Source organism: Typopeltis vanoorti, chromosome 9 (genome assembly GCF_054136105.1).
Source record: "Typopeltis vanoorti isolate ZY-2024b chromosome 9, IOZ_Tvanoo_1.0, whole genome shotgun sequence".
NCBI classification, from domain to species: Eukaryota; Metazoa; Arthropoda; class Arachnida; order Uropygi; family Thelyphonidae; genus Typopeltis; species Typopeltis vanoorti.
This window is the reverse complement of record NC_143557.1, coordinates 4,968,936-4,993,319: the sequence shown is the minus strand read 5'-3', so window position 1 is coordinate 4,993,319 and position 24,384 is coordinate 4,968,936. Positions and strand designations below refer to the sequence as shown.

At 35.5% G+C, this 24,384-nt stretch overlaps 1 protein-coding gene across 1 annotated transcript in view; it reads left to right on the top strand.

Moving 5' to 3' along the window:
- eIF3l (eukaryotic translation initiation factor 3 subunit l) overlaps window positions 1-24,384 on the top strand; it is a 310,545-nt gene that overhangs the window by 182,675 nt on the left and 103,486 nt on the right. Inside the window, exons 10-11 of the mRNA XM_090398519.1 lie at window positions 3,982-4,136; window positions 10,291-10,461. Coding sequence (XP_090254645.1) covers window positions 3,982-4,136; window positions 10,291-10,461 — 326 coding nt within the window. The remainder of the gene's footprint in view (window positions 1-3,981; window positions 4,137-10,290; window positions 10,462-24,384) is intronic.

Sequence of the window (24,384 nt, the reverse complement as noted above, 5' to 3'; positions counted from 1 at the left end):
GCTTCATGGCTGAGGTAAGGTAGTACATCCCTTCGCAACTCGTAGCAAAAGTGGACCAAGCTCTCATCACTCCTTGTCTCATTATCTCCCATAATGCAAAGCACATCTCCTTGCGGACATGTATACTGCTATGCATTAAGGGAAGGGCCACTACCTAGACCGGTTTCGACTCAGTTGGCAACTCGTAAATCACCACTCTGGTCTGCCTCCCACTGACGAGACCTCAATAAAGGTCGAAACCGGTCTGGGTAGTGGCCCTTCCCTTAATGCATAGCAGTATACATGTCCGCAAGGAGATGTGCTTTGCATTATGGGAGATAACGAGACAAGGAGTGATGAGAGCTTGGTCCATCAAGTGCAAAATAAACTGCCAACAAATTTTATTATAGCATTTTCATAAAGAAGTTTTGAAATGATATTAGTAATTTTGCTCTGACTGGATGAAATTTAATGAAATTTTATTAAAATTTGTCAGTTTTGATTACAATCTGACCGTTGTTGCTGTGAAAAAATTAGAACGAAATTTCTTCTCTAGAGATAAATCAATATGAACACAATAAAGCAGAAAATTTGTTCTAAAATACAACAAAATAATTATTACATCTCACTGAGTATTTACAATTGTTGTCTGTATCTTGAATAATGTTAGGTATTGTTAACGAATACTTTTAAACAATAGTTCGCAATAAAATTACTTTTTCGATGAATTATGACTGTGGAAGATTGACATTGTGGGATAAAAACTGGAATAGAGTGACTGATGTACAGGACATAGTGGAATTGTTCAATAAACACTTGATTGGAGTATTTCATCCTGGAGGAGTAAATTTTAATACTAGAGGGATAGGGCAGGTTTTAGGTTTAGAAGTGCAGGAGGGGAGTGTGTTCCAGATGCTGAGTACTCTGGATGTCAGTAAAGCTGTGGGACTGGATGGTATTTCACCACGAGTTTTGAGAGAAGGTGTTAAAGAACTGACAGCTCCTTTGACCTGGCTTTTCAATGAAAGTCTGGCTACGGGAAAGGTGCCCAGGGAATGGAAGGAAGGTAGTGCCATTGCATAAGGGTGGTAGCACACTAGAAGTGTCTAATTATAGGCCAGTTTGTGTGTCATCAGTAGTTGTTAAGATCTTGGAGAAATCAGTGAAGGACCATTTACAGCATTGAGCAGATGAGAGTAATGTTATCTGTGAGAGTCAACATGGATTTGTAAAGGGGTGTTCTTGTTTTAGTAATATGTTAGCCTTTTATAATAAAGTTACAAGAGCAGTAGATGAGGGAAAGGCATATACTGCCATTTTCTTGGATTTAGCTAAGGCATTTGACAGGGTGCCACATGATAAGCTGATATTTAAGTTGCAGCATATGGGTCTGGATGTCAGGTTGGTCAACTGGATTCAGGATTGGCTATCCGATAGGTATCAGATTGTTGTGTATGGTGGGGCAGTTTCAAGGAGGCAGACGGTTACAAGTGGGATCCCACAGTGCTCAGTACTGGGACCTATACTGTTTAACCTTTATATCAATGACATTGTCAGTGGATTGCAAGGGAATAGTCAGTTGTTTGCAGATGATGTGAAGCTGGGAAGTTTTATTAGTAACAGTGCAGATGTGGTAGCCCTGCAAGAGGATTTGAATAAGCTAGACAGATGGGCAAATGAATGGGGGGGGGTGTCGGTTTAATGCAGCAAAATGTAAGGTCTTCAGGTTTGGGACACTGCATACTGTATTGGAGGAGCTATACTGGAGGAAGTAGGGGAGACGAGATCTGGGGTTGATGATTGATATAAACCTGAAATTTAGGAAACATATTGCAAAGGTGGTGAAGGTAACACAGAGGATTGCTGCAATAATGAGAAGGACACTGACCAGCAGAGATAAGAGTTATCATTCCATTGTATAAGACTCTGATCAGACCACACTTAGACTATTGTTCACAGATTTGGTCCCCAGGATTTGAAGGGGATAAATTAACTGTGGAAAGGGTACAAAGGCGGATAACAAAGATTGTTTCAGGACTGTACAATGTTAGTTATGAGGATCAGCTGATGGAATGTAGACTGCAGAGTTTGGTAGATAGAAGAAGGAGAGGTGATATGATTGAGGCTTTTAAGCTGTTGAGAGGTGTTTACTGGGGAGTTCTTTTGCTTGGTTGAACAGCGTGAAGGAGTGATGACAAGGGCCCATCCCTGGAAGTTACGAAAGGAAACTGTGAGCAAGAGGGTGAGGAGTGGTTTCTTTGCATGGAGGGTGGTTGAACCATGGAATGCATTGCCTGATAGAGTGGTGAGAGCGAGAACGGTCATTGAGTTTAAGGAGTGGTATGATAGACTTTGTGTTTCCTAAAAAGGACCACCCACGATGAGTCTTGATAGACTGTGCTTCCTAGGAAGGACCTCCTGCGACAAGCCTTTTGATTCCATGGAGGCCTGAATAATAATAATAATTATAAAATTATTAATCAAAAATTATTGGTGATTTTTTTTTTTTTGATCAGTTGCATTTGCAAAGAATTGTGGTGCACTGAGCTGTGGTTTGCCAAATTGTTTATTTGATGAATTGCCATTTGTTAATACAGTCTGTAGGAATACTTTTGCAAACTGAAAATATATTGCTGAAAGCATATGAATTTTTCTTCACATGTATATGAAAGCCATGAGGAGATTCTAGTTTTCCTCTCAAAAACTATCTCAAAATCTTCTGTGTTTTTTGCTATTGGCATGTTTCAGTTGAAACCATTTACCTAAACTGCTCATACAAAGTGTTTCTTCACTTTCGAGGAATTTCCTTTTCTGCACAAGCAGAACTGTTTTGCTTTTTCTGCTTTTCAGCACTTATTTTTTCCCAGTATTACTGTGGAATATTTGGTGGTGTCATACTTGCTAGAAGCAGCATAGTTCATAATCTCTTTTTCTTCTTATATCTAGTTTTTCAGTAACAGTGACGGATTGCAAGGGCATTCATTCTCTTAGGAAATTTGATTAATGGTGAAACAGGTACATGAGAGTTGTGACAACAGCATGTGAGCATGCAAGAAGTAAAGCAAGGAATAAGCTTGCACTTTAATTTTTAGTTGATTTTTTATGTATTTATTATTTTTTTAATAGTGCCATGGGGTGTATTTAGGGAAATGCAGTATCATATATTTTATGTAAATTTTTATTTTGTAAATGTAAGGTGATCCTTGCGGCTGAGTGTTTTCACCTTGTATCACTTTGCATGGTAAAAACAAAAATAGAAATAGGAAATTTCTGTGAAATAGGTAAGGGTTCAAATTCTGTTCATAAAGAGAGGAACCCGCTTTGAGAGAACTGAGTCTACTATTCGTAGGCAGTGATAGCAGAGCTTTTTCTTCCACTGCACACTTAGTAACAAGAACGCTGGTTCAGAAGAACCCATTTAGAATGGAGAGAAATTTATAAAAAAAAAAAAAAGGTGTGTTTTATTTGAAGATGGAGATTTTCTTCCAGAAATCTCTTCCACACTTTGTTCTCTGCAAAACAAACCAGCCAGAGAACTTAACCATCAAATATAACAATGTGTAGATAAGATTAACTAGAGAATTAATTGGACAAATCCCATTAGCCTGGATGTGACAAGGCATTGAGCTTAACACTGAAGAGAAATAAAATATACAACTGATAGAAATTTTCCAGAAAATAGCAGTAATAACCACTAGATTGATCTCTGCAAACAGAGAAAAAAACAAAACTGAAGGAAGTTGACATAAATGCAAATAATTATAACAATGAACTAAATGTAATTGAACTGTACCTACATTTCTGTATTTGAAATACATGGGTTAGTTTTAAAAAACTAACCCGTGTTGTGGAGGGAGTAGTTGTTCAATCATCGAAAGCATTTTGAAATTAGGTCACTTAACTAGGCAAGTGATGTGTTGAGAATCTCAGCCATGTGGATATCTTGATTATTATAAGATTAATTAAGATTAAGATATATTAATTATTTGTTTTATTCATCAGGTGATCCCGACAGTGTAGCTGGAGAGTTTGGACATCACCTGCTCTACAAAATGTTGGGCTATTTCAGTCTGGTTGGACTTTTACGGCTACATTCACTTTTAGGAGATTATTATCAGGCTATCAAAGTTTTAGAAAATATTGAGCTGAACAAAAAAGTAAATTGATCTTTAGTTTATTAAATCACTATATTAGTTAATTATCTTATTAGCTTTATAGAATAATGAAATATATGGGAAATTGAGTGTTTTCATTCATGATATTCCTACAAACATGGTGAAAAAAAAGGGAGAAAGAAAACATAAATGAATGCAAAATATCTGAAATTACACACACACACATACACTGTTTGGAAACAAGTCAACAGACACCATAGTTTGAGGACAAACAGCAGTGGCACCCATCTTAATAAGATGTAGGACATCTTTTTGCTGTGATGATTGCTGTAATCATCTTTCCACAAGCTTAGGATAACAATCAGTGTTAATTTTTGACCGTTCTTCTGGTAGGCATGTAATGAGATCCTAGACTGTTGTGACAAACATCCCTTGACCTCACCTGATGCTCTAGTTCATCCAAAGTTCAATAGGGTTGATATTAGGGCTCTGTGGAGGCCAATCAAGTGTAGTGACATTCAAGTCCACAACCACGCAGTTACAGCAGCAGCCTCATGACATAGTCGCATTGTCTTGCTGAAAGAAACAATGGTCAGTTCTGTACAAATGCCACAAAGCAGGAAGCATTGCAATGTCCAGAATGTTCAGATACCTCTCAGAGTTCAATATTTGTGGCACCACAAACAGAGGTCTGAGGCCACACCAAAACTGGACCATCATACTGCTACCTTTGAATTTCATAGTTGGGGTTATGCACTGGTAAGAGACATTGGGCATCTGCTTGGTAGAGGGTTTAGTGTGATTCATTGCTCCATAACACAGCTTTCCAAGCTTCCACGCCCTATTGTACATGCTCTGTGAAGACAGCGCTGCATGTTGGTTCGAATAATGTGGGGCTTGCATATTGCAGTCTTACTATGCGAACTCGTGAGCTTGGTTCTGAATGTTTTTGTGCAGATCCATGTTCCGGTCGATGCCTGGAACTCCACATTCAACTCCACACACAAAAAGTATTGGCTGCCAAATGACAATTTTATATATTATCCTTCATAGCACCCTGTGGTCCTTTAGTGAGTCTGCTGAATCGTTTGCTGCAGGAAGATAGCAGCTGCACTTCCATCTCAGTTTGATATCACTGATTGTTGACCCGAGATGGTCCAATTTGTCAACAGTTTACCAAATGATATGCCTTCAACATGGCATCCTATCACATTGCCACTTTCAAACTCATCGGTTCCCTTCTTGCAGCCATTTCACCTGGATACAGTTGCACTGACTTGGGAGCACCATATTCCTCCAACTTATACTGCTACAAACATGTAACTGGTTAAGCTGTGATGCATATTTCCCATGGGATGTTCATTGACTTCTTTTCAAGAAGTGTACACACACACACACACATATATATATATATATATAACTATCCCTTCAGTTAACTATCCTTTCAATTACCAGAATAGAGAATTGATCCCCTTCTGCAAATGGGTAATTAAGGGACTACTGCACTTACAAGGCAAATCAAACAAGTATAATTAAAAGCCAGATGTATAAATTCAGTAAAACCACTGTCTATAGTCTATATATGAAAATAATGTATAAAAAGTGATAGAACAGAAAGTAAGGAGGATTTACCCAAGCATGTCCTCTGTTCTCCAGTATTATTTGGAATATATGTGAATGATAAATTTATAATTTTAAAAATGAAGGACAACACAATTTAGTATAGAAAGAAGTATGCATGTATCACAAGAATGGATCACAAAAGGAATACATGGATAAGAAATCAAACCAAAGTCTCAGATATCATAGGAAGAGTGAAACATCTGAAGTGGCAATGGTGGGCATATTGCTTGAAGACAAGATCAGCAATGAACAAAAGAAGTGCTGGATTGGGTTCCACAAGAGGAAAAACGACCACGATGCCAACCTAAATCATGGTGGATTTAATGATATATTTGCAGGAGTGACATGGGAAAGGAGAGCCATGGATAGACAGTTTTGGAGTAATCTTGGAAAGGCATCTAGCAGTGAACTGACAATGGCTGATGATGATATGTGAATGAATTGTAGAGGATAAACAATAAAAAATAATTCAATGCCATCAATATTTTATTTAGATACCTTTCCTCTTTGCAAATGATAGTGATGCTTAGAGAAACTTGAAAATAAACTAAAAATTAGAATATATCAGTTTCTGAAGGGGATGAAGGAAAACTAAGCCATTGTATTCAAAGAAAATATACCCATTTTAAGCAAAATAGTTGGACAACAAAATAATAAGTTAATCTTTTTTTTTTTTTTTTTTTAATTGACCCTAGACATGCACAAAAGCAATCACAAGACCTATAACATAACATCATTATGTGTTGGCAAGTGGATAAAGAGAAAGAAGGAATCTATTTTCTTGTTTCTTGACATTTGGAGGGTTGCATTCATTGGGTAAAACAGTATAGGGAAGAGCTGTTCCAATGAATAGAGGTAGATGGAATGAAGGACGAAGATGAGTGGTTTGTTCAATATGTTTGGTGTTGGACTCTGTACATATGTTGACTAGCAGCTGCTCATGTTCTTACGTGATTAAAGCAAAGTGGAGCAATGTTAGTGGCCTTCCTGTGGTACTTTCATAGGCACCACAGAAAGGCATAAATGCAGAAACAGAGAGAGCCCATGAGAAAGTGACTGGAAGAGTTGCTTAGAGGAGTCACTTCTTCAGCAGATTGCCCTCTTCTGTATATAGAATTATGACTGCTTAGTGAGGTTTTGGTTGCTCCATCCCAAATGCGAGAATAGTATTCTAAGATCAGCCAGATTTGGGATTTATATAGTGTTAAGAGTCAAGCATGGGAGAAGTAGCATTTTGAATGATAAAAATATCAAAACTAAGGAAGTGAAATTGAATCTTTCTTCCATGGTTCACACATGTAAAGGAAACTAAACTTTATTAAACACTCCTATATACTTTGCTCAAAGTAACATGAGCTATTCAGGAATAAAGCAAGAGGCTACAACTTTTAAAATATGAACACAAGACTTATCATACAGCATATGCATGCTCTCATGTCTCAGTTGCTACTGTGTGAGTAGGAGGGAAGCACTGTTAAAGCTCCAGGGACACAGGTGTAGTTATGCAATTAAAAAATTATAATAATAAAATAAAAGTTGCAGTTCCCAAAACTTAGAGACAGGCATGCAGTCTGTTCGATTAAGACTGGGACAGTGGCATAATGCTTCACACAATTCAAAAGATAGACAATCAAATTTTAGCCCATTGTAGTACATTTTTGTTTGATTCAAGTGAACTCTGTATCTAGTGTAAATTCTAGTTTATTTTACATGTGTGAAACTATTATTTTAAAAATAATATTGTGTCTATCACAAGTTTCCATTAAACAACTGAATAGCAAATTTCAAGGATATATCATATCTTTGAAATTCACTAGGTTTTCTGCATTTGAGAATGGTGAGGAGATCAGTGTTTACATTGGTTATGGAAAATCTGAAGTTTCTCAAATCAAGAGCAATGAAAAGTACTATCATCATCATGACAGACTGGAGCATATTAGTAGAAGATCCTGACAAGGAATCATAGCATTGTGAATCTTTAAACTGGAAGAGTTGAGACTGTCAACAAGTGATTAAAAAATAAAAGAAGATATTTGAGTAGCCGTTGTAATTTAACATTTGAAGAAATGCTATATGAAAGTTTTGTCTTCTGCTTGAAGGATGCCATATCTACTTATTATTCTATTGGATAAAGTGGCTTAACTTGAAGAGCTCTACTTAGATATGCTGTTTATGAAATAATGGAAGAAACTGTCTTTCTCTGATTTAAAAAAAAAAAAATAATAACAATTGGTCATTTGTGCATCATATTGAACTGTGAGGGGTAAGAATATTTATATTCCTGTGAAAAAGGAGGAATGATTGAAAAAAGTGTATGCTAAATAAGAAATTTTAAAAAAAAAGGATTCGATAGAAGTGAAGAGGTAGTTCTATGTTTTCAGAAAAGGTCTAACATAGAAACCGACTTTAATGAACATTTGTTGTTTGAAGAAATTTGTTGTGAAAAACAAAAATATTCAGTCTATTAGACATGATTAAGTATATGTTCAACAAACCCAATAATAGAATGAGTTAGAGAGTGAATGATTTTATTCTTTTAAGATAAGAAAATCTCTAAAGTGTAGATTTATTTTAGAATAAGTGTTATTCTAAATAATAAGTCTTATTTTAGATCCAATTGTAATTTTATTTAAAATTTATATAATGTTTTAGTTTCATTAAATGCATATATTTTCTAAATAATAAGTCTTATTTTAGATCCAATTGTAATTTTATTTAAAATTTATATAATGTTTTAGTTTCATTAAATGCATAAATTTTTTATTTAGTACTCAAGTCTACTGCCTGGGTAGCCTAGTGGCTATGAGCTTCACAACCATATGCCTGGGGAAGGAGTGTCCTAGGTTCGATTCCCATCGCTGATGTGAGGAGCTTAAGGATCTTCCTCAGCCATACCCAAGTTAGTCGGTCTTTGGTGTGGACAGCAGGGGTTTTTCATCCCGCATACAGACAAACCGGCCCCGTACACACACAGGTACAGTCATGAATATCACCCTTAGGGATGCAGCAGAGGAGTGGCAAACCAGCTGCATTAATATGCCAGTAACCCCTCGTTAGGAAGGGACTCAACCCATTCCAAGCAGAGGAGAAGGATAGGAGGATAGGACTCAAGTCAATAATTTTCTGGATTCTAAAAGAAATAGAGTTAAAAGTCATTGCACCAATCAGATTGAACTCTTGTGTATATTTACTAAACACTGCATAAAAACAGTATCTTTTCTGAGATATAATTGGTGCAGCGGAGATTTTTTTTAAATAACTGAAGTAGCTGATGTGATAATAACATTGGTGCTCCATCTTGCTGGAACACCACATCTGGCGATGATCTTCCAATTGGAGTAATGGATATAATAGATACAGCTGTAGCATGTCCAGATAATTCACCATTGTCACAAAGAAGAAAAAGTGCTTCAAAACATGACAAAGCACACCAGACATTCACCTTTGTACTATCTCTTTCAAATACTCCTATGGTGTGAGGGTTTTCTGATCCCATATTCTGCAGTTATGACCTACCCTCCCTGATACACAAAACATTGCTTCATGACTAAATATCCATCTCCAAAGGTAATTTTCATCAGCTTTGACTTTTGACAAAATGTCTTGGGTAAATTGGAAACTGTGGGGTTTATCATCTGGCTATAAAGCTTGCACAATCTGCAGTTTGTAGGAACAAAATTGAGGGCAGTTATGAACACCCTTCCAAACAGTGATTTATGGTATACATAACTGCAAAGAAGTTCGTCTAGTTGATTTTTGTGGGCTTCAACAAATTGCTTCCTAGATTTGATCAACATCTTCCTGCAAAGTGCTTGGTCTTCCTGTTCCTTTTTTGGTGCTGAACACTACCAGTTTCTTGAAATTGCTTTAACCAATGGCTGATAGCATTATATGAAGGTGGATGTTTTCCATACCGAAGTTTGTACCGACATTGCATTGTGATTACGGACTTGGTGTCAAAAAACCAAAGTGTGCACATTGCTTTCTCTTGCACAATTGCCATTTTGAAGTATGCCATCATATTATCTCCCAGACATTAATGCAGCGGGTACAACATTCCAAATAAAGCTTTTTGAGTTATACTTTCATATTCTGTTGTTTCTGGTTTGAAAATTATAGGCCACAGAAACCCCAACAATAATTTAGAATCACCCTGTATATTGTGTGATTCTGTTTAAATGCCTATTCTCTGGCATTACATCTAATAGTTCACTGCTTTCCTCTCTAAAGTAAATATCTGTCCCTGGGAGAGGTCAAAACTTAACATCTCCCAAAAATTCATTGTTTCAAACTGAAAATGAAACTCATTTGAACTGGGTGGAATATATATTTAAAAAAATAAAAATAAAAATAAAAAAGTACTTCAGAAAATCATGAAATGGAATTGACTGAAATTTAAACATTGTAAATGTTATCACGTGAGATCAGATATATACTCAGTATATATCAATTCATCTAAATACAAAAAATTTGTAGTTTTAAGTTTTTATTGCATATACATACTTTAATCTTGTTTCTATGCTGGAGTTAATTATGTAAACAGTTTTCATTTAACTGTGTATAACCTTTTCAGAGTCTGTATTCACGTGTACCTGCATGTCAAATTACGACTTATTACTATGTTGGTTTTGCATATATGATGATGAGGCGGTATGCAGATGCCATTCGCACCTTTTCCAATATTCTTCTTTATATCCAGAGAACAAGACAAATGTTTCAGCAACGCACATACCAAGTCGATCAAGTTAGTATTAATCTAACATTTTAACTCTTCTTAAAATGTGATATCCTTAGATTACACATATTTAGTGTTATCAAATTGTACATACAACAGTTTATATTCAATTTAAAATGTTAAGATCTATCAGTTTATCTGGTATTTACTTCCAGAAGCACAAAAATATAAAGTAAGCACAAGATGCTTGCAACTCTAGAAATGCAAATTGTAATATCAGACTAAGTGAAGTTTCATGGAACATGACTAAATATCTTGGAGATTTCCTCCACATTGCCTATAAGAAATGCACAGAACTCACTGAAGCTTCTTACCCATTTCCCACTGATCTTCATATTATACATGCAGTTACTAGATATCTATGTAGATGGTGGAGGAATAAGGATGGACTTGCAATTCAGAACTTAGTCAATCAACCAAATTATACTTCTTCAAACTACATATACATTATGATAGTAAAACATCTGACATAATTAAAGTGGACTGAAATATTACCCTTCTATACAAAGTTCTGTTACCTTCATCAGTGAATCAGGACAAATTGGAAAATCAGTTACTAAAACAGTCTCAAACAAAACAGAATTGACTACTGATTTCCAGGAATGATTTATGCAGACACGCTCAAGAAGAGGTGAAGAAAAATTATTGAAGACCAAGCTGAATTTAGGTGAAATGGATTACAACAAAGACCAAATTTTTGTCTTATGAAAAATAGCTGAGAAATAGGAATATATTAAGGATCTCTGCTTCAGCTTTGTTGAACTTGGAAAAAGCATATGATATGGTGTTCTTGACATTTCTAATGCATTTGATTTGGTTTAGCACTGAGATCTCAACAAATTACCATCTTATGGTCTGCCTTCCTCCCTTTGTAATTGGATTGAAGTTTTCTCTCAAGGTTGCTTACTTAGTGTTATGATGGTGTTCTCTCTTCAGAGATTTTCCTATTAATGCATGTGCTCCTCAGAGCTCTGTTACTTCATCCACCTGCTTCCTAAAATGTAGATATGAGAACAGATTGAGAGTATGTGGACTACAGACATTGGTAAACAGAAAGAGGAGTGATATTGTTTAAGTCTATAAACTTCTGATAGTGTTATAGTATCCAAGTTGATGAGATTTTTCATTATGTGGACAAAGGGGCAGCTGTGGATGTTCAGTTTGTGTTCATTAAGAACAGGATGAGAACTAGATTTTTCTCTCCCAGAGTAGTTTGTGAGTAGAACAGTCTGCCTGTTTAAGCATGAGTGCATCTAATGTGAATGAGGTTAAGAGATGGTGTAGCATCTGGTGTGGGTGATATATTGCTTCCCTTGATGAGTTCTTGACTCCCTGGAGATCTCTAATGGTGATGATCATAGTAATAACTCCTGAAGATGACATTACAGTTCTGCTTAGAGACACTTTTTACAGAATTCCATGCTAAGCATGCTGAATTGATATTTTGGATTCCATTTTTTTTTGGAAAAATTGCAAATAAAATTACAGTAAGCAAACAGTGAGATCCAGTCCGTTATGAAAATTTCACTAAACTTATCTGCTATCTTTCAAAGAGTTAGAGAGGACCAAATAATAAAAGATGACCAATAATTTTAATCATCAATTTCATGATATGTACTACCTTCAAGGGGTGTTGGCATTATGATCAGAGAATTACATGAATAAGTTTTTATAATTATAATTACAGTAAAACCCTTTTTTACAATTTCCAGGGGACTGATGGGGAAAAAAAAGTGTAAATAGCTGGAAATGTAAAAAACATTTAAAAAAGGCTAAAAGATGACTTACTACTACTATGTGACTCTACATACTAAATTACAAAATTTAATAACTGAAAATAAATGAATTTACAATTACTTACATTTATCTATTTAAAAATATCTTTAATTGTTGATTGTTTTTGAGTTTTTTGCACTCTTATAAGTTCCACCTGCCTCTCCACAATGTATAAGGCATTAAATGCCCCATTGTCTCTTGATGCACTTGCAATATACTGCCTCAAAACAGAGTTAGCTTCTTTACTAGGGATGGTAGATTCTTGATCACAGTCTTCTTCAACCACTTCCTCCTCCTCTTCTTCACCAAGGTGGTTGGAAAGGATGTCTTCTACACTTGGTACCATTGATGTGATCACATCAACATAAACATAGTCTTGAAAAGAGGAAGACTCATTCATCACATCACATACCAGTTGTTGGGCTCTGACATATCTTCCTCCTGTAGTTGTTCCTCCTCTTCCACAAACTTAACTCCTGCCTTCTGGAAACAGTTGGATATGGTTTCAGGAGCACCATGCTTTGGCTACATAATGCATGTCATCAAGGATTGATATGGTCATTTGTTTTGGGTCCATACCATTATCATGCATAAACACAGCTTTTTCGACAAGCATTTTTCTACATTTCCATTTAAATGCATGGATGATGCCCAGATCTAATGACTAAAGCTCACTTGTACAATTAGGGGAAAGAACACCGATGTGGTGTTCTTCTTTCCCCTAATGTTTCCGAGCTGCAGATCTTCAGGGAGTGCAGGACATTTGTCTAGCAGTAGTAGTATTTTGCAGTGATTTGCCCCCATTTTAGTATCCAGAGCATGCATGGTGGATGTGAAGATGCTGGTCATCATGTTATGCTGTTGGCATCATACTTAGCAGGCAGATTTTTCACGTTCTTAAAACACCTTGGCGTTTTTAATTTAACAGTGGAGGTAATTTTTCTGATCCATCAGCATTGACCATGATCAAAACAGTTAACCTCTGCTGAGTTTTTCACCGTGACACTTCTCTCCTTTAAAACACAATGTTTTACTTGGCAGAAGGTTATAAAAGAGCCCAGTTTCATCAATGTTGAAAATATTTTTCAGTTCGTAGTCCTGAATAATAGTCTTTAGTTCATGTTTCCACTGGTTAACAGTTTCCCCTGCAACACTATTACTTTCTCCACACACTTGATTATACACAATATTGTAACAAGTCTTGAAACGATCAATCCATCCATTTGACGCAGTAAAACCATTAATCCCCAACCTTGCAGCAAATTCAAGGGCATTCACTCAGAGTATAGTACCATTGACTGGAATACCTGATGCTCTCATAGAAACAAACCACTCTGCCACACGTTTATCCAATTCATCATATGTCAATGTCCGGATATATTTTCGTTTTTTTGACATAGCCAGATTGCTTTGCATTGAATTCAATGCTTGACCTGTTTTTTACTATTGTGTTCAAAGTGGACACGGAGAGTCCACGATCTTTTGCTAATTGCACACGTGTTCTGGCATGCCAATCTACATGTCACAGAATTGCCATCTTTTCTTCTACCGAAATACATTTTCTGTCTTTTTTTCTCCACGTTACTAACATGGGTCATCCACCACTGCAACTCGAAAGCAACTATGATGCACTAAATTACGTAGCAAAAATTCTGCAATATCAATTCGTTCTGTGATTGAAAAATCACGGTATCACTCATCAGTACATCACTGCTGCAAATGTGCAGGTCACCGTGATGGTGGAAACGAGACTACAGCCAAAAGCAATGCTATCTGGGAACAGAAATGCACAGATTTCTGCAGAAATCAATTTGAGTGAGATGAAATTGATTCAAAAATCAGTATTGCCACTCAAGAAAATGCAAATCACGGGAAATAACGTCCACATCAAGTTGATAATGGTGGGAAAACAATATATCGTAAGAATAGGCTAATCGTAAGAAAGGCTTAAGACGGGACCGACGGAAAATGACATAAATGGCAGAAAAGCGTAAATTGCGGGAACGTAAAAATGAGGTTTTACTGTATTTATATATCTCCTATCAATAATTTTACTCCAAATTAGTCTATTACTTAATTATATTAATATCTAACATATTGTGTTTCTAATGGCTGAATTGATCATCCACCTAGACCTTAGACAAAGGTCTAAGTGGATGATTGATTAAAGAGAACCTCTGGTTCTTCTTTCCTGCCATCTTGGCATCAAACCTTTGTTTCTAACCTTTCCTTATTCATTCTATTTAAGTGGCCACACCATCTTAGATTAACTCTGTTAATACATTCCTGAATATTAAAAATGCATAGTTCTTTTCTAATACTTCATTTTTAATATGATTCTGCCATTGCTACTATCAGTTCACTCCCCTAATTTTTCTCAGAACTCTCAGATCCATAACTTAAAACTGGTTATAGTTTGTATTTTGACTAATTTCTGTCTTATTCCATATAAATTTATTCAACTGCCTCTCCCCATTATACCAACTTTGCATATCCTGTTGTCTATTTCCAGATTTAACTTGCCATCTTCACTAAAATCTGTGCCTAAATAGCTGAAATATTTTACTTCTACTTGTTCTTTAAGCTCTCCATTCAGAATGCAGCTGAATTTTTCTATATTCCTGCCTATTTTGATATTTTTAGTAGATGAGTTTAGGAGTACAACATCTGCATAAGACAAAAAACTAAGTTTGACATGTCGAATTTTAATATCAGACTTAATGCCACTTTCTATTATAATGTCATCCAAATAGATGAATAAGAATGGAAATAATGGATGCTCCTGATTTTACATCAAACCATCTTCCTCTGTATATTTCAATTTTAACTGCTGACTGGCAACTTAAATATACTATGTATTGCTGTGTATATTCCATTTACCCCATATAATTGTAGTGTTTTGGAAAGCTTTTCTCTCTGGGTACCTCATCGTATGCATATTCCAGATCTACAAAACTTAAATACAGATCTTTATCACATTCCCATTATTTCTTAACTATTTGTCATGTAAAGTGAAAATCTGGTCTTCACAACCTATCTCTATTCAGCCTGAACCTAGCTTGTTCTTCTCCACGCTTCTCTTCCACAATCTATCTCAAACTCCTTTCAGATATGCTTACATAAATCTTACCTTGAACACTTAGTAGAGAAATTCCTCTGTAATTCTCACATTCAGCTTTTTGCCCCTTTTTTATAAATGGGAACTATGAGAGCTTTACTCCAATAGCTATTCGACCCTCTGACCAAGCTTTCTGAATTGTGCAGTGTAGCCACTGCAAAACTTTATACTTCCATACTTAAGCATTTCTGATCAAATATCGTCTAAGTAGTGCGGGTTACCCAGACTTGCACTACTTGCAGGTGCAAACTTCACTTACTGGTCTGTTTTCTTACTTGGGAAATGGATTAAAACCAGGTTTATATTTAAAATAGCTTGGTATTCCTGATAGAGGAATACCTTGTATAGTGCGGTTAATTGGTTCCAAGAAGAGGCCGCGCAATGCAAAACCACATTGTTTGAGGTCTATTTATAAAGGTTTTCATCATCATCAAATTCCTGCCATGTACCCATAAGGGGTGTACAGGATATGACAGTACTACATGAAAAAATTATATCATTACTAACTTCCTATCTACAATTTTCCTCCAAATCAGTCTGTTACTTGTCAAGACTCCAACATTATCAGATCTTATATTTCTATCATCTAAGGCACTTTGTACCGTATCAATCCACCTATATCTTGGTTTTCCTCTGGGTCATTTTGCTGCCAACCTGGCAGAGAACACTTGTTTTGCTAATCTTTCCTCGCCCATTCTGTTTAGGTGACCATACCACCTGATATTAGCTCTGCTAACACATTCTTGGATGCTGACAATATCAAGTTCTTTCCTAATATCCTCGTTTTTAATATGATATTGCCATTGATGCCATCTGTTCATGCCTATAATCTTTCTCAGGACTCTCATATCTGCAGTCTCTAGTCTTTGGTCAAGTGTTTTACTTCTGACCCAGCTCTCAGATCCATAAGTTAAAACTGGTTTGAACACTGTCTTGTATACAGCTAATTTAGTGTTCCGACTAATTTCTATCTTATTCCATATGAATTTATTCAATTGACTTCCCACCATACCAGCTTTGCTGATTTTGTTGTCTATTTCTATATTTAATTTACCATCTTCAGTAAAAATTGTGCCTAAGTAGCTGAAATGTTTGACTTGTTCCACAGGTTCTCATTCACAAAACAGTTGACATTTTCAATGATTCTGCCTATTTTCATTGTCTTTGTCTTTTTATTGCTGACCCTCATACCATATCTATTACAACAACTATTCAATTTAGTCAGAGAATCTTGCAGACTTGTAGCAGATTTATTTAGAAGTATAACATTGTCTGCATAAAGCAAAGAGCTGACATTAACATCTCCAATTCTGATATCATGTTTAATACCACTTTCCTTCATAATGTGATCCATATAGATAATGAATAACAGAGGGGATAATGTACATCCTTGTCTCACAAAAGATTTAACATTAAACCATCTTCCTGTACTTCCTTCAATTCTAACTGCTGACTTACAACTCAAATAAAGACTAAGTATTGCTTGATATAATGCCCCATTGACACCATATAACTGCAGCGTATTGAATAGCTTCTCTCTTGGCACCTTATCATATGCCTTTTCCAAATCGACAAAACTTAAATACAGATCTTTGTTATATTCCCATGCTTTCTCGACTATTTGTCGTAAAGTGAAGATCTGATCCTGACAGCCTCTGTTTGGCCTGAATCCAGCTTGTTCTTCACCAAGCTTTTCTTCCACAATTCTTCTCAACCGTTTCTCAAGTATACTTGCATAGATCTTGCCAGGAACACTCAGTAGGGAAATACCTCTGTAATTCTCACATTCAGTTTTATTTCCCTTTTTATGTATGGGTACTATGAGAGCTTTACTCCAATCATTGGGAATTCGTCCCTCTGTCCAGGCTTTCTGAACTATGCAGTGCAGCCACTGTAAGACTCTTATACCACCATACTTCAGCATTTCTGGTCGAATATCATCTACTCCAGCTGCCTTTCCACATTTCAAGCCTTGGATGGCCTTTTCTACTTCAAGTATGGATATGTATTCCTGACTACATGCCTGGTCAGTGTTTTTTACCACTGTGCTATCATCACTGCTTGTTTCATTTAGCAGTTTTTCAAAGTAATTACTCCATACTTCAAGGATATCTTTTTCTCCTGTTTTCATTTCACCTTTATCATCTCTAATTCCTTTTACAGCACTCTTTCCTCCATTCCTAAGCTTCTTCAACAACCTCCAGAATATTTTGTCACCTTCTTGATAATTATTTTCTATATTCTTGCCAAAGTCCTCCGATGACTTTTGTTTAGCTAGTTTTACACAGTGTTTAGCATTCCTGCATTTGTCTCTGTATTCTCTAAGAGCACAAGCTGACTTATTTGACAGGAACTTTTGATATGCTTTCTTCTTTTCCTTCACTGCCTCTTTAACTACCTGTATCCACCAGGGAGTTCTGATTTTTTTATCCTTGCAGACAACCTCACCACATGCCTCTCTGCCAGAATCAATCAATGTTTTCTTCAGAGTTTGCCACTGAATTTCCAAGGTTTTGTTCCTGTTCTCAAACTCTTTCATTTTTTTTTCAATAATCTTTGTGTATTTTAGTCTGCAGTTCACATCTGAGAGCTGTTCAACTTTTATTCGCTTTAAAACTTTCTTACGTGTTATTCTTTTCAATATGAAATTCAATTTTATCCTGCTCAAGACTAAATAGTGATCACTTCCAATTTCAAATCCTCTGTACACTCTGGTGTCCTGCACCAGGGAGAAAACATCACTATCAACAATAACATAGTCAATGAGACATTTCTTATTCCTAGCCTCTTCTCTCCATGTGAATTTGTGCACATTTTTATGTTGGAACATGTTGTTAGTAATAACCAGTCCATGTCCTGACAGAAATCCAACAGATATTTGCCATTATTATTAGCTTTGCTCTTTTCTCCAGATTTTCCCAAAATATTTTTGTATGTCTCACAATCATTTCCTACTCTGCTATTTAGATCCCCAACAAGGACCAACTTTTCCTTTTTCATTGTGTCAGTTGCTTTTTCTAAAGCCTCAAAAAATTCCTCCACTTCTACCTTAGTAGAACCTTCTGTTGGACCATAGGCACAAATAAGTCTCATTATCCAGTTCCCCATTCTCATATTTGCCCACATTACTCTACTTGAGACTGACTGCCATTCAAGAAGATTATCCTCATATTTTGTGTTGAATACTATGGCTACTCCTTCTTTTCCTTGATTGTCATTGCTTGAATATAACATTTTGTATTTATTGCTGAAAGATCTCACCAGTTTTGGTCTTTTTTGTTTCAGTCACCCCTATTATGTCGATCTGGTACTTATCTAATTCCTCAGCTAGTTCCATTTCTTTGCCATTCAGGTTTCTTACGTTGATAGTACTGATCTTTAACTCTGGTGATGTTGAGTTGGGGTTGGTTTTCAGGTTTTCAATTTAATTTATTACAAAAATTTAGGATAATAAAAATGTTTAAAAATGAAAAAAAAAATGTTATTTTTATTAACCAATAAAATAACTAATAATAACTAAATAACAAATAAAATCCTTTTAAACTGATATAAAAGTTGTAGAAAACAAAACAAATATTGCTTCAATTTTAGCATACAGTAATTTTACTTTTTACTAAAGTAGTCTTTTAGTGTTCGTGGAACCATCCTTGTCTCTTCAAGTACTAGATCTCTGTAGCATTTGATGGCATTATTGAGACTTTGTCTCGCTTTGATGCTTCTTTCCAAATTCGGGTTGGCATTTATGAGAAAGTCGGAAGCTTTGTCGATTTTTCTCACAAAAGTTGAAAGGTCAGAAAAAGAAAATTCTTCAACCATTCAGTGGGGTCATCTTCGTCTTCATCTGCTTCATAGGCTCATTGTTGTTCCAACTCCAAAAGGGTTTCATCATCCAGATCATTTGAATAAGAATCAATACATTCATTCACATTGTTACAATCTAAACTTGTAAAACCAAGATCTTTGCCCATCTGCACAATTTCTGTTGAGATTTCGTCTTTCTGTGTCGCAAAGGCAATAAAGCCTCTCATGTTGCTTTGACTCACCTCTTGCCAAGATTCATAAATATTTTGAATTTCATCTTTTATGTTAAATTTCTTCCGAAATTCACTCAAAAGTCCAAGAATCAAGAATCTTGAGCAAAAGTTCGTCTAAAATAGTAAGCCTCGAAAGTGGAGATAACGCCTTGATCCATTGGCTGCAGAATTGATGTTGTGTTTGGAGGGAAAAAATGAATCTTGACATTTTCATCCAAGTCAGTCAATAGAGTTGGATGGCCTGGCGCATTGTCGAATAAAAGCAAAATTTTGAAAGGAATATAATTTTTTTTACAATAGCTTTTAACTTAAGCGCAAAAACAAGTTTTAAACCAGTCTTTGAAAATTGAATGAGTCACCCACGCTTTTTTATTCGAACACCAATGAAAAGGTAAATTGTTCTTTGTAAAGTCCTTAAGAGCTCTTGGGTTTTCTGCTCTGTACACTAACAGTGGCTTCAATTTTAAATCACCTGATGCATTCATTACCTTCTAGTAAAAATGTCAATCGGTCTTTTGACACTTTATACCCAGCTTGTGTTTTTTTTCTTCTCTGCTAGAAATGTGCGCGATGGCATTCTTTTTCAGAACAAGCCAGTCTCGTCAGCGTTAAAAATTTAATCATCTGTGTAGCTCCAACAGTGTCTCGTTTGTTTTGTCTCTTTTCACTCATTCTTAAATAATAAAAACTATTAAATACTAATATTAACGTAAATAATAAAATGCCGCTGGGAAAGAACGTGTCTACGTGAGAGCCAATCGAATAACTACTGCATAAACGTGGCTCTCGACTGTCACTTGCGGCACCCGGGAGTCGCCGGTCAGTGTTGACAATGTTAGTGTAATAATAAGTGTAATAATAAAAACCGCGTTGTTCAAAACCGCACTATACAAGGTATTCCTGTATTTATTTTCTGTGTTCTTACCAGTCTTTCAATGACTTGTTTAGCTACTTCTACACACATCTTAGGTCTCTTACATTTTTCTTTGTATTCTTTTAAGGTGTCTGTCGACTTACTGCTAGGAACTTTCAGTATGCTTTCCTCTTTTCTGTGACTGACTTCTTGTGTCCACTGTGAGGTTCATATTTTTCTATCCTTCCAGACAATGTCACCACATACCTTCCTAGCTAAAACAATGTCTTTTTCAGAGTTTGCCACTGCGATTCTAGGTTCTTGTTTTCAGTCTGTTTCATTTTTTTCATTAATAATGCTTGCATAGTCTAGTCTACTGTTCACCTGTAAAAGCTAATCAACTTTAATTTTTTTTTAAACTTTCTTACAAGCTGTTCTTTTCAATGTGATCTTCATTTTCATCCTACTTAGCACTAAGTAATTGTCACTTCCAGTTTCAAATCCTCTGTACATTTTGTATCCTGAACCAGCAGGAAGATATCACTTTCAACTATAACCTAGTCAATGAGACTTTTTTTATTTCTTGTGTCTTCTCTTCATGTGAACTTGTGGGCGTCTTTATGTTGAACATGGTGTTAGTAATGACTAATTTACGTCCTGCACAGATGTTCAGCAAAATATTTACCATTATTATTAGCCTTGTCCTTTTCTCAATTTTTTTCAGAACAATCGTATATGCTTGGTGGGATTCATTTTCTACTCTGCTGTCCAGATCTCCAACAAGGACCACTTTTTTTTTCTTTTTTTTTTTTTAATGTCGGCTGCCTGTTTTTATGACTTTCCACTTCTTCCTTTGAAGAACCTTCTGTGACACCATAGGCACAAATAAGTTTCGTTGTCCATTTCCGCATTTTGTAGTTTACCCACGTAACTCTCTTGAAACTGCCTTCCAATCAAGAAGTTTATCTTCATGCTTGTTGTTGAAGGCTCTCACTACTCCTTCCTTTCCTTGATCATTATTGCTTGAATATAACATCCTATACTTATTTTTAGTAAGATTTTACCTGTCTTTGTCTTCTTTGTCTCAGTAATGCCAATTATGTCCATGCGGTATATTTCCAATTCTTCTGAAAGTTTGATTTCCTTTCCATTAATACTCCTTATATCGATGGTTGCTACTTTTAGTTCTTCTGACATTGTGTTTTTTCTACTTTTTCAAGATATTGAGTTGGTTCTTGTTGTAATAACTGACTTTTCACTGTTTGCCCTGGTTTCCTGATGAAAATAGTGGGGTTTTGGTTAACTGGCATGATGCCCAACAGGCATGAAATGTCATCATGTTGTACCATCATTTGTAGTTTTATGCCAATAGAGAGTACAGTTTGGTCGGCTAAGTCACAGATTGCCAGCCCATCCTTGTACCCAATAGATATCTACTATCGGGGTTCACCACATTATGGTGAGGATTGGAACATTAGCTCAGAAGTCCCACTCGGTTCTCTGCATTCCTGAAAGGTGAAGGTCTCCTCACAGCTATTTGACTTTTACCCTTAAGTGACCCTGATAAGTTTAAAGGTAACTGAAATAATAAATTATGGTCAATGAATCACAGATATATCCTTAAATTGTTAAGTTAGAGCTTCTCAATTTTTTTGTAATAGTTTCTTGTTTTTGCTATCACATCAAGGAATTAGTTGTGGTTTCTCTCTCTCTCTCTCCCTCCACCTCCCCAAGCTGTCCATATAAACAAATATTTTTACGTATTGTTTACGTTAGAATGTTTATTAATTTTATTTTCATAACATGCATTGTCGGCAATGTGCCCGTTATTGAAATTGTTTTGTCAAAAATGATATGTAAAGCAGTTAAAGTTTATGTACTTACCGGATTTGAATAATTGTATTACTTTAAAAAATTTTATAGTATTTTAAAATATTAAGTTGTGTTTTATGAAGACATTCTCTTGTCGCTAACAGAGACAACGTGTCAGCCATTATACCTAGTTTCTTGCTTGCCATTTTCATGGAGTGCGCATGCTAAGAAGTTTGATGTGTGATTGACAGCTGACAGAAAGCGTTCGGTATCAAAGTAACAGGTGTAAAATTAGAACGCAAGCTGGCAGACATTTAGATTCGGAGGAATTTGAGTTTTTTTATGTGACAGTTGGAAGAAAATTAATAGGTATATTCTGAAAAAGGAATCGTGGAACTATGAAGTTTTAAAGTGGAATAAGTATTGATAAATAAAAGGGAAATATTGCTATTGGCATTTTAAAAAGAATATTGGAGGAAACGCTAATTGGAAGATTTATAGTAGGTTCCGAAAAGGGAATCGTAGAACTGTGACTTCTTTTAAAGTGGAAGAGTTAAGACTGTCAATAAGCATTAGTGAATAAAAGAAGAAATTGCTATTTACGTTTTAAAGGAATGTTCGAAGAAACTCTGATTAGGAAGATTAAGGATGCCGGATTTAACTATTATTTCTTCTAAAAAGAGACAGAATTAAGTCAGGAAGAATTAATGTGTGCTACATGAGTGATGAGTAACGATCCTGTGAAAATGAAGAATAAAGTCATATATCTTCGGAAAAGGGCCTTGACAGTCTAGTCTTAAGTGTAAGTTTATTTTAAAAAAGGCCTTGGATCCAATTAATTCTGTAGTTAGTTATGGTTATATAAAGTTGTTTGAAGTGTATATATATATTGTTTTTGTTTTATTAAATGCATTTATTTTGTATTTTGGTCTTGAATCAGTAATGTAGCCTGTGTAGCTCAGTGGATGTGGCGTTTGTACACCACGGCGCTTGGCCGCACGAAGGAAGACTTGATTTCGAGTCTAGTCGTCGACTAGAGGAAATTTTTCTAAGCCTTTTTTCGACCGGTTCCGAAGTTAGTCGATCTCTGGTACAGGCAAGCGGGTTTTTCGTCCCGTAAACTCAAGAAAATCGACTGTAGAACCCACATTATTTTCAGACATTAAATATATTGTGTTAGGGACCACGAGATGGCGGCACATTTGAGCCATCTCTCTTCACTGTGAGCCGCTTAATTAGTGATAGCCTTGGGCCATCTATCTCTGATTGGTAGCAGTGGAGATTGAACTGCCCACCTAGTCTCCAAAAGTTAGATAGGGCTAAATGGTCTCGCCTACTCCCCGTATACAGGAATAAAAAGGTGTTAGCCGATTTTTTTTTTTTTTTTTTTTTTTTTTTTTTTTTTTTTTTTTTTTTTTTTTTTTTTTAGTCAGTGATTTATTTGTATTCTGAAAGCAATAGTAAAAAAGGGGGTCATTGCACCAATTGTGCATATATAGGTACACTTGGAATTAAAAAAATAATTATCAGAAAAAGAGATTAAATAAAATAAATAAAAATCCTATATTTAAACAATGGCACAGCTGGTAGGATTAATAAAAGGATTAAAATAATATTTAATTAAAATCTCCTATTTTTACAATGGTGCAGTCGACAGGATTGTTTGTGACTTAACTTATTTTTAGAATCCAGAAAATAAATCTTGACTCAAGTAAAATGGCTACAGGAGATAGCAATTATAGTTGTGAAGTTTCTTCAGTTAAAGATGAGGAATTTTTTAGGTTAATTAATCCAACTTTAGTAATACCTTCTTTCTCAGGTGATAGTAGTGAAAACATAGAAACATTTTTTAAGTATGCAGAAAAAATTAGAGATTTAGGAAAATGGTCAGATTTTCATTTGTTGATTATACTTCGCAGTAAATTATTGGGCAAAGCCAAAACATTCTTAAATACATCTCCTTTACTGAGAGACACTGACAGTTATGCAACATTTAAGAGTTTACTAATATCATAATTTTCAAGTGTAAGAGAATTAGGGCCTAACATTTGGAAAATTCATCAGTGCATTCAAGGTAGTAATGAATTTCAGAGTATTACCACAGACTTTGGAGCATTGCTGATAAATTTAATGTTTCATCTGAAGAGAAATCCGCTTTAGAATGGTTGCTGTTTAATCAATTTAGGCTTGGCCTTAAAGATAATTTGAAAGAAACAGCATACAAGAAAAAGGTTAAAAATCTTGAACAGTGTTTTGAACTTGTTAAGGAAAAGGAAGAGAGACTTAGAGATATATTTGATTCCACAAATAATAAACAATAAACTTTTTTCAGTATAATG